General features: G+C 47.3%; 1 protein-coding gene across 2 annotated transcripts in view; it reads right to left on the reverse strand.

The window, feature by feature from the left end:
- KIF14 (kinesin family member 14) overlaps positions 1-15913 on the reverse strand; it is a 624724-nt gene that overhangs the window by 326150 nt on the left and 282661 nt on the right. For both annotated transcript variants that reach the window (XM_085601461.1, XM_085601462.1), the window contains 3 exons: positions 12895-13047; positions 11609-11741; positions 7007-7100 (listed from right to left, as the gene is read on the reverse strand). In XM_085601461.1, coding sequence (XP_085457587.1) covers positions 7007-7100; positions 11609-11741; positions 12895-13047 — 380 coding nt within the window. The remainder of the gene's footprint in view (positions 1-7006; positions 7101-11608; positions 11742-12894; positions 13048-15913) is intronic.

Here is a 15913-nt window from a genome sequence, read left to right on the forward strand (position 1 = left end):
GCCTCAGCATACAGTAATCCCTCTTCCCAATAAGCTCTGTGGGTACCACTGACTTCTCCCCTGGCTTCTGAAGCAGCTTGTTGTCTCAGGCTTTCAAGAGTGGGACAGTCTCGCTGACCCTGGCACAGCTCTTCCCTAGAGGGTCCCCCTGGGCCCAAGAGTTCAACCTGGTAAGGGTCAAGCTCCATGGACTCAGTTCCCTCAGGGGTATCTACATCCTCTCCAGGGGGAGAGGGGTTCTGAGTGTTTGGTTGTACAGAAGCTGGTCCCCCAGTCTTCTTGCCCTTCCTCTTGGTTGGTTGGGCCATTATTCCAGGCTCCAAACCTACTTTTTCACCCTTCCTCTTGCTTTGTGCTCTGGTTTGCACACACACCAATTCAGGGATGCCCAGCATGGCTGCACGGGCCTTTAACTCAACCTCAGCCCAGGCTGAGGTTTCCAGATCATTTCCAAGCAGACATGCAGCTGGCAACTTTGGAGAGACCACTACCTGTGTCAGGCCAGTAACCCCCCCCCCCCCAGCCTAATGTTACCATGGCCATGGGATGACTAGTGGTGACACTGTCAGCGTTGGTGACTGGGTAAGACTTCCCAATCAAGTATTGCTCAGGGGAAACCAGTGTGTCTTTCACCATAGTGACACTGGCACCTGTATCCCTCAGAGCTTCTACCCTAGTTCCATTCACCCAGGGGTACTGTAAGTATTTCTTTAAGTTGGGGGGCCACACAGCCACAGTGGCAAACTCCACTTCTCCCAAGGAGACTAAACTTGCTTCAGTGTGTTCCCAGATTTGCTCAGGGTACACCTCTGATCCCATTTGTATACTTGCTGCCCCAGGAGTGGCTGTACTGGGTGCCTTAGGGGCTTTGTTTTGGGGGCAAGATACAGTTAGGTGTCCCTGCTTCTTACAGGTATTACACCAGGCCTTTAAGGGATCAAAGTTCTTCCCCCTATATGGTTGGGGCACATAGGGAGTAGTTTGAGTCCCACCCACCTGAACAGGTTTTTGGGGCCCTTTGGAAGACTCAGACTTTTTATCTTGGGGATTCTCACCACCTTTCCCCTGGGAAGGTTTTGTGACCACCTTCTTTTGGTCACCCCCAGTGGTTGTCTTGGTCACCCTAGTCTTGACCCAGTGGTCTTCCTTCTTTCCCAATTCTTGGGGAGAAATTAGACCTAGGTCTACCAAATGCTGATGCAACTTTTCATTTGTGCAGTTACTCAAAATATGTTCCTTCATGAATAAATTGTACAATCCAGTAAAATCCTGCACACCATGTCCAGCTAACCAACCATCCAGTGTCTTCACTGAGAAATCTACAAAATCAATCCAGGACTGGGTCTGGGTTTTGTGAGCCCCCCTGAATCTAATTCTATACTCCTCAGTGGTGAATCCAAATCCCTCAATCAGAGCTTTCTTCATGAGGTCATAGGATCCTGCTTCTGGCCCAGAGAGAGTCAGAAGCCTGTCCCTGCAGTTACCAGAGAACAGTTCCCACAGGAGTGCCCCCCAGAGAGGTTTCTTTACTTTCCTGATATCACAAGCCCTCTCAAAGGCTGTGAACCATTTGGTGATATCATCACCTTCCTCAAAGTTAGGGACAATCCCTTTGGGGATTTTAGGGTCAGAAGTTTCCTCCCTATCCTTGTTTTTATTATTGCTGCCACCATTGATGGGTGCTAAACCCATCTCTCTCCTTTCCTTTTCTAGGGCCAGGAGTCTGGACTCTAGATCTATTCTTCTGGCCAGCCTCACAAGGCTGTCCTCTTCACTGGGGGGTCCCCCAGTGTCGTCTCTGGGACCAGAGCCACCTGTGTAGTCTCTAGGTGCCCAGATGCTATGTCTTGAGTTGGAGGGTATGGGTGCCATCTCCTCCCTAGGGAATAGTATGGGGAGGTTGCTGTCCACCTCCCCTGTTTCCCTTTCCTCATCTGACTGGCCATCACCATGTTCAGATGGGTGGTCTTTAGCATACTCAGCCAGGAGCTCCTGGAGCCCTTGTTTGGTTGGATGCTGACCCATTTGTAAATTTTTGAGTTTACATAAGGACCTCAATTCCTTGAAAGACAAGTGTAAGTAAGGTGTGAGGTCGAGCTCCTCCACCAGGTCCATGTTATTATTATCACTAATAGCTGGGTTTGTTTGAGACATTCTAACCTGACAGTTCTAACCCTCTACCCTGACTATAGTGACTTATTTTTCTAAAATTCTAATGGGACTTAAGCAAGGCCCTAGCAAGACTTTTAGTAATTTTGGAAAAACCAATCAGAATTCTAAAGGCAATTTTTAAGAGTTCTGTCGTGTGATCAGATGGTAACCAAGTAGTCCAACAAATGCAAGTTTGTATCCCACCGCTGATCCACCAATGTGAGAAAGTGGCTCTGTATATACTGTTCCCTAATAGGTACAGGGTGCACAGAGTCCACAGTCCCCAGAGGCTGATAGAGGTCAAAGTTAGGTATGACCTTACTCTCAAAAGTGGTAGCTTGATCGAGCAGTAAGGCAGTACCAGAGGACAGTGTAAAGCATTTATTGTACACACTCAGTCAGCAAATGGTTTCACACACTCAATAACTGAACTCTAGGCCAATGGTTTATATATATATAAAATATATGCCTGTTTTATTTTTAGAACCGCAAAGGGGGAAAAAATATACTTTCTCAGAATGAGAGGTTGAATATAAATACTTTTGTCTTAAGCAATAAGTTTGTGTAAACAGTCACAGTTGGTTGCAATAAACAATCCTATTTCCTAAACATAACAATGCATTGAGCTCAATGGTAAATTCAGGTTATTTGTAATAAATTACTTTTCAGATTACTTTTGGAATTCCAGGTCTGGCTCCTAGAACCAGCCTTGGGTCAGTATTCAGAATCAAGTGATGAAAGTCGACTTAATAACTGTAATGATTTTTAAATAATATTTAGCTATTTCAAAAGTTAGCACTTAGAAAATATTTCAAAGAAAACATTCAATGGATCTCTATGGCAAGAAATTTACATTGCAGGTAGAGTACTTTATCGTTACTTTAGTAATCCAGGACTGGGTGCCTAGACCCCGGACTGGGGTCCTTATCAAAAGCAGGTAAGTAATTTCGTTTGCAGAAATGGTACGATTTTAAAAGAATATTTCAAATTTGCAAAAATAGACACTTAGAAGAAATTTCACAGAAAAGCAGACAATGGTTTCCTATGGGAGACAAATGAGTTCGAGGTAAGTATAGTTGTGAACACTTTTCAGGGTCAGGGCTGGGCACCAAGATCCAGCACTGGGAGCTCACCTAGGAGCAGGTGAGTAAATTCGTTTTTGTCACTTGGCTGATTTTTGGTGAATTTTTGCAGTTTTGAAAAGTTCACACTTAGAAGATTTTTGAAGAAAAAGCCAGTCAATGTTACCCTATGAGGAAAATGAAGTTAGCGGTTTTAAGGGTAAGTACTCGACTGGCAGAGTTGAAATTCCGGGCATGGACTCAGGGGTCCCCCAGTGTCAGGTAGGTACAGTTGGTTCACCCTCAGCGGTTTCAGGACGGCCGGGTGTAGAGAGAGTTAGGCCCAATGTTATCCTATGAGGGATAGGGGGGCCTTGGTTGGTGGCTGCTGTCTGGCAAGCCACGCGGCTGTGGGAGCTGGGCTCCTGGTCACTTACTCAGGGCAAGTGGGGAAGTAGGTTAGTGTAGAGAGGGCACTGCCAGGGCCACTCGGGCGGCTGGGTGCAGGGTGCTTTTGAGCCCTCGGGCGCTCAATGGAAATCAATGGGAATGTTCCGGTTTGGAAAAAGGCTGCAGGCTCGGGGACGAGGATGTTTCAGGTGCCACCACCACTTCGAGAGGTAAGTTGGGTAGTTGTAGGTTAGGTGGGTACCCCGGGATTGGGCACAGGGGGCCGCAGGGCGCCGGGTGCAGGGGTGCCTTTTGACGTCGGGAATCTTACCCTCTGGTTGATCGCGGTTGGGGTGGCACTTGGTTCTGAGGCTGCAGGCTTCTTCCGGGATGTCGAGGGGGGTCCTTGGGTGCCGGACTCGGGGTCACAGTCGCCGTGGGGTCGTCCTCAGGGTCTTTGTCCACTCCGGCACTGGCCAGGCTTGGCTGGTGCAGAGTGTGTTGGGTCCGCGGTCCCGGGCTGCTGCCAGGGGTTGAAAATAGGTTTCTTGAGTAGAGCCTCTACTCATGGGAGTCCCAGGGGCTTAGAGCCAAAAGGTAGCCAGGTCCTCCGGGGTTGGTGAGGTTGCTGGCCACGAGAGATGCCGCGCTGGTGCAGGTTCGAGAGTCGACAGGCCGGTAGGGCTGGGGCCTAAGCAGTTGGTGTCTTCTTCTCTTTTTAGCAGCTGCAGGGCAGGTCTTTGTTCTTCTTGTAATTTTCTATCTGGAATCTAAGGAAGGAAGGTTCAGGGTGCCCCTAAATACTAGATTTAGGGGCGTTACAGGTAGGTGAAGGCCAGGGACCAATGGGTCCTTGTCCTGGGGTGGGTACACCCCCTATCCTGCCTCTCTCCTGTGGGAGGGGGGCAGTAGCCTAATCCTGATAGGGTAGGGCCTCCCATCTTCAAGATGGCGAGAGCCCGGAGATGTGCTTCACCTCGCCTCCCCCCACCTGAGGGGTGGGGTGGGCAGGCTGGCACATCCCCTGTCCTTGTATGGGGTTTCCGGCCAAGCTTCCCGCCAGAGTGGGGGTTTGCAGTGGCCTGGGGAAACTCCAAATGGCGGCCTGCCTTTGAAGCTTCCCTTTGCTCATCCTGGGGGAGGAGATTTCTCACCTCACCAAGGATGTGCATTGTTGCAGGCCCGGGAGAGCAGGGGCTCTCCCACCCAGGGGTCCAGCAACGTGTCTGCTGTGTGGCAGCCTGGGCAGCCTCAGAGCAGACGTGGATTGTAAGTTAGCTGTAAGGGGGCATCTCTAAGATGCCCTCTGGGGTGCTTAGTACATTAAATCCTACACTGGCATCAGTGTGGGTTCAATGTGCTGAGAAGTTTGATACCAAACTTCCCAGGCTTCAGTGGTGCCAATATGATGCTGTGGAGCTCGTGTTTGACAAGCTCTCAGCACCATGTACTCTTAAATGACAGCACTGCACTTACAGTGCCCAGGAATGGACCCGGGTACTGTAGGGGCACAGGGCTCCTGCTCCTGTGCCCACACCATAGGCGTAATGCACCCAGCTAGAGGGGTGGCTGACCTATGCCTTGGCAGTGTAGGTGATGGGCATGGTACACAGTGATGTGTGCCATGTCGACTCTTTGTTTTGTCCTGCACCCAGACACTCAGCCTGCAAGGGCAGTGTGTGTGTGTAAGGGTACAGGGCCTCTGAGGGTGGCACAATGAGTGCTGCAGCCCTTAGAGGCCTTCCCTGGCCACAAGGCCCTGGGTACCTAGGGTACCATTTACTAGGGGCTGACATGTGGCTAGGGTTTGCCAATTTGGAGTTTGTGTGGTTTAAGGAAGGAACATAGGCCCTAGGCACCTGATTGGCAGGAACCCAGGGTACACTCAATCGAAGTACATTCAGCAATTTAGCAAAAAGTGGGGGCATACCATGCAAGAAAGATGGCACTTTCTCACACCGACGCTGGAGGAGACGCCGGGGCGACCTCCCGACACAGCACACGGCGCAGGGGACCGGAACTGGGCAGGAGCGGCGAAGGGGCAGCGCCAAACTGACCTCCGACGAGGCAGCAGCCTGCGTGGAGGGTTGAGAAGGGCCCGGGGAGGGACGAGGAGTCCCCCGCCAGCTGCGAACCGTGACAGGACGAGATGGACCCTCCGCCGACCCTGTGGCGCCGCCAGGGCCAGCAGCTGCCGGCACCGGAGCGGCGTCACCTCTGCCTCGGACAAGAGCGCCGCCTGTCCCGAGGACCGAGAGGGGCTCGGGTGTGTGACCCAAGCCCCTGCGACCTCCCGTGACACCACAGGGACTCCCGCGGGAGTTTGCGGCAAAGCAGAGGTGCCGTGGTCCGAAGGAGGAACCCCCGAAGGGCAGCACCCCAACGGCACCACATCTGCCGAGCCTGGATCCGAACCAGTCGGGCCCGGAGCCGCCGGAGACGCCGCGGAGGGCCCCGCACACTGCAAGGGATCCCCTGACGTCCCAGGAGGGGAAGGAGGTGGAGGAGAAGCCAGTGAGGCCTGCAAAGCCACTGCATATGTCTCCATCTCGGCTCTGGTCACCTCCACGCCAGGAAACGGTGGATAAGGGGACGGCACGCGGGGCCGCACCACTCACGGAGAGCCCACGCCTCCGACAGGCCGGGATCCGACCCTCGGGGAAAAACCGCGACACTTACCAAGAGGTGAGCGGCGCTCTTGCGACCTGGGAGAAGATCGAAGTCGGCGAGGGAAGCCGTGGGTCCGAGAACTCTCCGCAGGGGCCGGGCGAGATGACGACGCCGACCTGGACACACGAGCCGAAAGAAGTTTCATCCGACGCTCCCGCCGGGATTTCGGATTCATCTGCTGGCACGCCTCACAATCAGTGGAGTCGTGGTGCTCCCCCAAACACCACATACAAATGGGGTGAGGATCCGTCACAGACATGAGGCGGCCACACGATGTGCAGGTTTTAAAGCCCGAAGGCATTCGCACACTGTTCCTACACATGCAGCAATAGCATAAGGGAAAGGCCTAAACAGGCCCAGAGCACAAACCGGATCCGCGTTGCATGCGGAGAAGGAAAAAACTGACGTAGGCGCGCCGGGGTGGGACTTGCTGACGTCACGTGCGCGGACGACTCCTGGGCGGAGTCGCGTGATGCCGTCCCCCCGGCGTGCAGGGATGCTGGGCAAAAGGTTTTCCGGATCCAGTCTCACGCCTGAGAATAATTCTATATGAAGGAATCTGCGGCTAGTAGTTTCTATCAGATATCACTAAACAAGTGCTGGTATTCATTAAGAGAAGCACTGCATGTGGACACACAAGCTCATTTGATGAAAAACTTGAAATGAACAGAAAAGAATGCGTTAACACATCTCACATATATTACATTTGTAGATGTACGCGAAAGAGCACTAACCTGATAAAGACAGTTTGCTTTTTGAATTTGCTACTAATAGCGTTTGCCTCCTGGATCATCATGGATAGCTTCATGGAATTCCAATTAGGCTCAACTAGGAGAAAAAAAAGAAATACAAAAATTGCTGACAAACCAGGAACTATGTTTCAAACCTGACTAAGAATACCAAGTGCAACGCAACCGGAAAGCAATTTGCCTTTTGTATTATATAAGCAGAGAAAGAAAGGAGGTATGCAGGCCAACAGGGCAATCTCAAGATTTAATAATGTTCAAACAATCTCAAGTTAAAAATGATTGGATCAGAGCAACGTGTGTAACTTCTGGTGTGGAGCTTCAAGCACAATCGTAACGCAGCAATGTTTCAGACAAGAAGAACAAGTTACTTACCTTTGGTAATGCTTTATCTGGTAGAGACTCTATCGCAGATTCCTTAACTTATAATATTCCCCATGCGTCGGACTGGATCCAGAAATTGTTTGAGCAATCCCCTTGCGTGCCGTTAGGTATCCTTGTTCGGCTCCGCATGGCGATGCCGGTGTCGTCCACATTGGAAGTAAAGTGGGTGGTGCCTATATAGGAGTCACTCAAGTGTGCTGACCTCAGATCTTGACTGTTTTTCCAAACAATGAAGCACAGAGCCAAACTGAGGTGGAATGACTGAATGCTAAGGTGATGTACTGAAGGATCTCTTGAATGTGAGATGTGAAGTTCGAAGAACGGGGAGGAAGGGAGGGCTGGTAAAGAATATGCAGCTAGATAAAGTCTCTACAAGAGAAAGCGTTACCGAAGGTAAGTAACTTGTTCATCTGATAGAGACTTCTAGCAGCAGATTCTGTACCTTAGAATAGATAGAGGTTGATCATCCACACGGAAACCTTTGGTTGAACTGAAACTGAAAGTGCCCTTTTTAGGTTTAGACGGTGGAATCTCTCCTCTTCCTAGGTAGGATGAGAGGGCGGCGAACAAAGCAGCCTGAGCGATAGTCTGCCAGATGTGAGAGGTGTAACCACCTATTGGTAAAAAGGAGGCACGGGTCCTAAAGACCAGCTTGTCTGGGGAAAAGGTTGTGTACAGGGGTTGAACGAAAAGTGCCTGCAATTCGCAAACCCTCCTGACAGATGTAATAGCCACAACGAAGACTGTTTAGATGGTCAGCAGTCTAAGGCGGCAGCTGTGCATGAGCTCAAATTGTGAACAAATTATAAAAGGTGAGAACTAAAATCAGGTCCCACTGGGGCATGATAAAAGATGTAGCGGTAATATGCTGTAAACCTTTCAGGAAACAAGTCACAACAGGTGATTTGAACAAGAAGGGTTGATCCAGCAACCGCAGGAAGGGTGATATGGTGGAAAGGTACTCTTTAACTGTGCCCAAGACAGGATCCTGCTGGCAACGGATAAGGCAAACAAAATAATTTCAGTCAAAGGGTGAAGACAGAGGATCAATGCGTTTGGCAGTACACCAAGTCATAAATTTGTCCTATATGCAAGCATAAATCATTTCATGGTAGACCCTCTGGCTGCCAGAATGGCACTGCATACTTTGGGAGGGAGATGACACACCCTCAACTGTCACTGCTCAAACTCCAAGCATCTAGATGTAGAATGTGCATGTTCAGGTGCAAGACCCTGCCCTGTTGCTGAGACAGAAGATCCTCCAGAAGGGGCAGCCTGATCGGAGGACAGATGCTCATGCTGAGAAGTGTGTGATACTGGACTCTCCTTGCCCAATCCGGGGCAACTTAGATGACTTCGGTCCGGTCGTGCTTGATCTTATTAAAAACTCTGACCAAGAGTAGTATCAACGGAAAGCTGTACAGGAGTCCTGAGCTCCATTCAAGAATATTTAAGTAACTGACATACCCACGACCATGAGAGAGAGAGAGAAAGTGTGCGAGAGAGAGTGTTGGTGTGTTGGTGTGTGTGCGTGTGTGTGTGTGTGTGTGTGTGTGTGTGTGTGTGTGAGAGATATGTACGCAGTACAAGTTTACTTTGCACTCATTTCAAACCTGCCTAAGATTTAAGAAACGGACATACCCAAGACAGTATCAACGGTGTGGTCAGGGAAAAAAATACACATTTAGATGCCCACTGAAAAACAGTAACGTTTGGACATTAAGAATCATTCATGCATGCAAATATCTCATGACCTAACTGGCACATATATGCTCTGCCCCAAGAGAATGCATAAAGTCAAATAAAAAGCAGTGGTTAGTCCAGAGATGCATGGACTACCTCTTCTTCCTTTCAGCAAAGCCCTCACTGATGTCCTGCTTGGGGTCTGGGCCAAGCCCTGTAAAGGAGCACCTGAACAGAGGACAACTACCTGCATAAAGTTCAATAAAAAGTGGTTAGTCCAGAGATGTATGTGGATACCTCTTCTTCCTTTTTGGCAAAGCACACACTGATGTCCCCTCTGGACATCTCAGAGGTGCTGGGCCGTGCCATGGCTTCTTCGGTTGTTCTTCGTTGCCATGCCTGACCTTTGCACAGGACATTTACCTGCCGCAGTCACCCCGCTTCTGGGCACCCAGCTTTCCACACCTATCTTCCCACCTCAGAGAGTCTGGTTGACCAGGCCTCCACCTTCATGGTCAACCCTGGCGCGCTCCATACCACACAGCAGGATAGAGAATCCAAGAGGCTGGACACCTTTGGCAAGAAGAGGTTCTCTTCTGTCAACATTTTACTGTGATTGGTGAACACCGCGTGCTTAGTACTCGAGCCTCCTTGTAACCATAGGTGGTTACACCTTTTCACGTCGAGCAGACTATCGTAAGGGCTTTCTTCTGCCTCTGAGGGGGCGACATCTGGTTGAAGCACCTCTGTCAAGAAATTAGTCTTGACTGTCACAGAGGGCAGCAGAAGGTCCAGGACCTCAGCTGCCCTTCTCACCACTATAGCAAATTAAGCCCTTTCCTCCATAGCCACACTAGGAGGAGAGACCAGGTCAGTGTCTGGAGGTGTCCAGACCACTGGCATCCACCAGTTACTCATACCAGTTATCTTCGGTCTCATCAAGGGGTTTGGTGTAACCATAAGGTTCCACAGATCCTCCACAATCAGGTCTGTCAGAAAAAGAAGGCATTGCCTACAACTTGGAAGGTCAAGTTCTGGCCGGTGTCTGAGTTGGCATCAGGCAACATCAATCCAGATCTCTATCAGAGTTCATGCTGCTGTGGGACGTCAGCGGCACCGGGAACAGCGAAGCTGGAATGGGCTCCGGATAAGGTTGCAGTCTCGCAATAGGAGTCATTCTGGATCAGGAAATGGATCCAAGGGGTCCGACTTGAGCCCAGGGCAGACCCGCAGGCAGAAATCCAGTGGGGGCACCCACCAAACACATGGGGCTCAAAGGCGCCTCAGGGGTTTGGCCTGCCCACAAATTAGATACATGGCATCATAAAATTATTTGGGTTGGGCAGGGGGCTCAGAGGCAGGCCCCATGTGGGAGTGGGGCCTAGAGTGACATTGTTCCCGCACCTCGGCAGATAAATTGGACCGGTGCAGTCACGTCTAAGAGCGCTTCAATTTCTTTGACTTTTTAGGAGTTTTTGTTGGACTTACCTGACCCCAAGCTTGATGACCAGCACCAGAAACGACTCTGTGAAAGAGCCAGGATCTTCTTCATGACCCGGACCTGGAAAGTCTTGGAAGCGAATGGCATTGGGCAACTAGGAGCGCTCCCTCAGCACCGTGGGGTACATGGTGCGGCAGTCCTCACAGGTCTTGGAGTCATGGTCTGGCTTCAAGCACCAAAGGCAAACCAGATGGGGTACTATCACAGACATCTGTTTGTGACAGGAACCATAAGGATTAAACCTCAAACAATTTTGGGGAGACATCCTACCACACTGGGAGACAAAGTCTCGAAAAAAGGCATGACAAAATGTCAAAAAGAGTAAGTCAAAAATTAACTGCAGGTAGGTCTCTCCAGATCGGTGTGAGTGTGAGAGTGAGTGAGAGAGATCATTTCAAATCTGCATAATATTTAAGAAACTGACACACCCAAGACAGTATCAACGGTGTGGACAGGGAAAAATACAAATTTAGACAGCTGCTCATAAAGCAGTAACCTTTGGGCATTAAGAATAATTTGTGCATGCAAATATCTCATGATCTAACAGTCACCTATATGCTCTGCCCCAAGAAAATGCATAAAGTTAAATAAAAAGCAGTGATTAGCCCAGAGACGTGTGTGTAGGAATATATGTGAATATATACATATATGGGTGAGACAGTGTTGAGGGAGTGGGTTTGTTTAGAGCAATTTATTTACTGCAAGCAAATATTATAAAAAGATAGGCTATGTTCAAAAATCTGTTTCCAGTGTATAGGGTATGTATTCTATGGAAATACATTACTGTATGCATAATTTATGCATGAGTCACAACCTAATGAACAATAATTGCCAAAAAAGTATGATCAAGTAAGTGACACATAGGCACTGCATAGTTTTTCTGTCAACTACATATTGTGTAACTTATTTATTCATGATCAACTATAATAATAAATGTCCATTCAAAATGAATCATTTAGTACAGGGATATAGTTTTAAAAAGAACAATGAAAAACACACTATAACCAAGTTTAGAAACTTACTGGGTGTCTTTTTGCTCTTGCTCTTGCTCTTGTGTTCCTCCTGCAGTGCTTCCACTTCTTTAGCAATCTTCTGTTTCTCAGCTTCTAGGGCGTCAAGAATCTTTGCATGCCGAATTCTATGGTCTTCAAAGGCCTAAGGAGAAAAGGTAAAGATTTGCTTTAGTTTGTTGCTAGCTGTAAAGGCATTTAAAAGCACCATCTGGCATGCAACGGTGGACTGGCGTTCAAAGCTTAATGTAGACTTGAAGCCCGCAGGTGAAAAGGCATATGCGTTCATACCCCCACATGTTTCTAGCCCTCCACCTTGCTAAATCTGAATCTGTGGCAAATACTTGGGGTCTTCTGACAATGAGCCCTCAGTGAGGAGATTATGTTCCATCTGAAACCTACTTATTAATTTCATATTATTTATTGACATTTGTAGCACTCTGCCTGAAAATCACAAAGCTGCTTTAAAATGCAGACCTTCTCATGGATAATGCATCTTTCTACGTTTTTGCTTTTTCTCTTTGAACTTCACAGAATTTAGCTGGTCTCAGAAACCTGCAAGAGCCAAAAGGTTTCTGCAGCAATAAGTATCTGAATGAGCAAAGTTGTGATAGATAAGTACCGCAGGATGAATGTCTTTGGCAAAACGAACTGGCAACTGAAATAAACCCTATGACAAACTCTGAAGTCTCCATTAATGATGCAGCCCTCCGCTAATCTCCTTCACTCCCGAGCCCATTATGCATGTCTTAGGGCATTTCAGATGATACATAATGTCTAGTCTTTGCTAGGGCAAAGCCTTAAATTCCTAATCATTAGGGATGACGTGCTCTAGTCCAAGACATTCTGTGTAGAAATCAGTATTTTGAGTGTCAGTCCAAAAGGTTCAGATGAAATTGACAAAGACAACACTTCCCATCTCTTTTCAGAAGCAAGATCCTGGCCTGGAAAAAATAATTAGCAAAAAGAAGCTGGACCATCGAGACAATTTGTACAGGATGGTACATCTTGCCTAATTGTTAGTCAATGGCAACGTAAGCCTTGACAGCTAGCCTTCTTGTAAGTTCCTTCAATAAGAATAAACTAAACAAGGAAGTACTACAACATGTGTCAATCTACTCTTGAAGAGAACTGGCTGCTAGTGTTCAACCACAAAACACTCAAGGAACCAAAACACTAACAGTGCAAACAAAGGAAATCACTGTTCCCTTTCAACAAAAATCATGAAGATTTATGAAACCAGCTGATGCAGTCTCAAACAATCACAAGAAAACTATTTAAAACCTAGTAGAAATTACCTGTCTGGTGGACTGTGTCTCCATCTCAAGGCGCCGCTTGTTCATTTGAACTTCTTGCTCAAGGCGGTGCTTTGTCATCTGAAGCTCTTGGATTTTGTGTGAAGCCAATTGGTTGTTTGCTTCTTCCATCTCCTTCCTCTGAAATTCTTCTTGCTAAAAAAAGAGACAAAGATGAAGTGCAACCAACAATGAAATTACTTTCTGAAAGCAAAAAAAATCTGGTTACTTATGACTTGCTCCCCCTACCCCTAGATTTGCAACATATATGAAATAAGCCTTGACAACTTCAAAAGATTTAACCATTGCAAAATGCTTTTAACAAAGAGCATGAAGGTGTGTGATGCACACTTGGGAAGAGGTTTGTATGCTTATTATTATAAGAGTATATTTTGGGTGACGGGGAGTTGGGCACACTTTTCTCGATTTAGTAGGTTTGGTCAAAACCGGATACGATTTGTAGACTATGTAGTATAAGAATTGAGTGTTGCTCTCTATCGCGCCCAACAAACTTTATTTTAAATTCCAATAAATCTTTATTGAGTTTTTCAATTGCTACAGAGCTCCACCCACCCCCTGCAAATCTCCCCTTCTCCCGGAAATAATTTGCCAAGATTTAGGTCAAACTGTATTGGTCCTTGGAAACGGACTCACACCTCAAATGTTCTCAACCATGAACCTTGTTCTCTGTGATCTGGGGAAAATCACAGCCATATAGTCTTCAGCAAAATATTTCAAAGCAAGGTTTCAAATCTTACCAACCCATTTTCTTCACCTAGGAGGGAACATGCAATCTTCTCCATACCTAGTATACTCCATAGTCTATCGTACAAGCCTCTTATAGAGGGGAGTCGCTGTTTCAACCATTTTGCTACGATGGATGTTTTTGGCCCCCAGCAACATACTGCAGGAAATTTATTATAATCAGTGGTAAACTATCTGCTTTGCAGAAAGTTCCACACAAACGTCGCAACAGGCAGGTAAACGTTTAATAAAGCGATGCATGTATATCAATAAAAAAGAAAAAATGATACATATTTTTACCCAGGATCACCTAAATTGACTAAGGTAGGGAAGCCAAGGTTACAATGCAAACCTTTTTATCTCGCAACAGAAGTGGAATATTTTTCATTAAAATGTACTTGTACTGCTCAGGGAGGATGATATATTTTGTAATGGAGTAATACCTATACATATCAATGAATCAATAAAATTGAGTTTTTTAAGACAGTTAATAGGTCTATATAAATATATTCAATTAAACACACATTGCTAAGTTACAAATAAAAATATTTCAAATAGACTTAAAATAAGTTTATAAATATATTTAAAAGTCAAAAACACAAATAGTACAGATGATTAAATATTCCTCCCACTACAATGAGAAGGTGTACTGAGTTCATACAATGCATTGAACACCATTCCAACTGATTGCATGCTATTGCTTTTATGCAGTGGATGGAGAGTCTCTGAATACCTACGTGTGGATGACAAATGAACATCCTCTGAAAAAAAGCATTAGAAGTCTTAAGAGAACATGTACACAAATGCATCAATTGGGGCACGGATACTCATAGTAGTAAGACAACGTTTCTCAATTTGTCCTAGCCTCATTGTAGGAAACTGGGTTTTTGTTGCAGTACCCCCACCACCTTTTACCTGTAATTAGAAGCAAATTTGACTGAAGTTTACTGGGTTCCTGCTAACCAGGTCCCCAGTAAAAGTGTTATTTCCTTACAAATGTAAAGTCTTCCCCCAATTGGCAAAACCCTTTAGCACCCTCTGTAAGTCCCTAGTTAATGGTATCCTTGTAACTAGGGCATAAGGTACTAAGGAGGATCCGTAAGGGCTGCAGCAAGGATTGTGCCACCCTAAGGCACCTTTTACCAAGCACATGCAAGACAGTCATTGCAGGTTGCATGGTTGGTGCAGACAAAAGTGAAAACACGACAAGTCACGCATCCCTGTGTGCCATGTTCCTTATACTGCATGTGATATTTGTAAGTCACCCCTACAGCAGGCCTGACAGCCGTAACGCAGGGTGCTTAATATTACACGTGAGGGCATACCTGAATGAGCAGATATGCCCCTGTGCTGTCCAGTCTTTTTACTGCCAGTACAAATGACCAGGGAAGCCATTTTAAAACATGTGCTGGACACTGGTGAAAACAAATTCCCCAGCTACAGGACGGCTTCACTGAAGATAGGGAAGTTTGATATCAAACATCTCGTATTGGTAAACCCATGCTGATCGAAGTGTTGGATTTACCAATAAATGCACCCAGAGGGCACCTTAGAGGAGCCCCCTGAAAACATGCCAGCTGCAGGTGTGCTTGCTGACTGGTTTCTGCCAGCCTGTCACCTGAGATGCTGCTCTGACCAACTAGGGTGGGAGCCTTCGATCTCAGGTGACTCAGAACACAAGCATGTCCAGGAAGAGGGTGTAACACCCCCTCCCACAGGATGACCTGCTGATTAGCCTCCTTTAGCCGGCAAACTTTTAAAAAGCTTCCGTCTTTGGAATACGAATCTGGCTCTCCTAAAAGGAGAGGAAGCCACATGCACTGTCCAGAGTCACCTTGACAGGTGGGAAAATTAGCTAGTTAGGTAGGCGTGCCACCTCCAGGCTAGTTCCAACCCTAAGGGGTTATAAACTGAGGTGGACATGACTTTTCAGAGGTAGCCATCTTTGTGATGGGATACTTAGGAATTCTGGCACAGTGTTATGCCCACTTCCCACAGAAAATGGTCATATTGGGGGCGTAGTTACTCCCCTAACACCCCTAAATTCAGTATTTATGGGAGCCCCTGCCACCAGAGATACAGATCCTGATGACCTAAGAAGAGAGAGACACTGAAGAGCCGCAAAAGCAGAGAAGACTGAAGAGAGCAGCTGACTTGGACCCAGCCCCGCCAGCCTGTCTACAGCCCTCATCGAAAATTGTGCCAAAGTCGACTCATTATGCAGATGTTGGCTCCAGAATTTTGGGAGGACTGCCTGCCTTTGAAAAAGACTCAAGAC

Source organism: Triturus cristatus, chromosome 4_2 (genome assembly GCF_964204655.1).
Source record: "Triturus cristatus chromosome 4_2, aTriCri1.1, whole genome shotgun sequence".
NCBI lineage: Eukaryota > Metazoa > Chordata > Amphibia > Caudata > Salamandridae > Triturus > Triturus cristatus.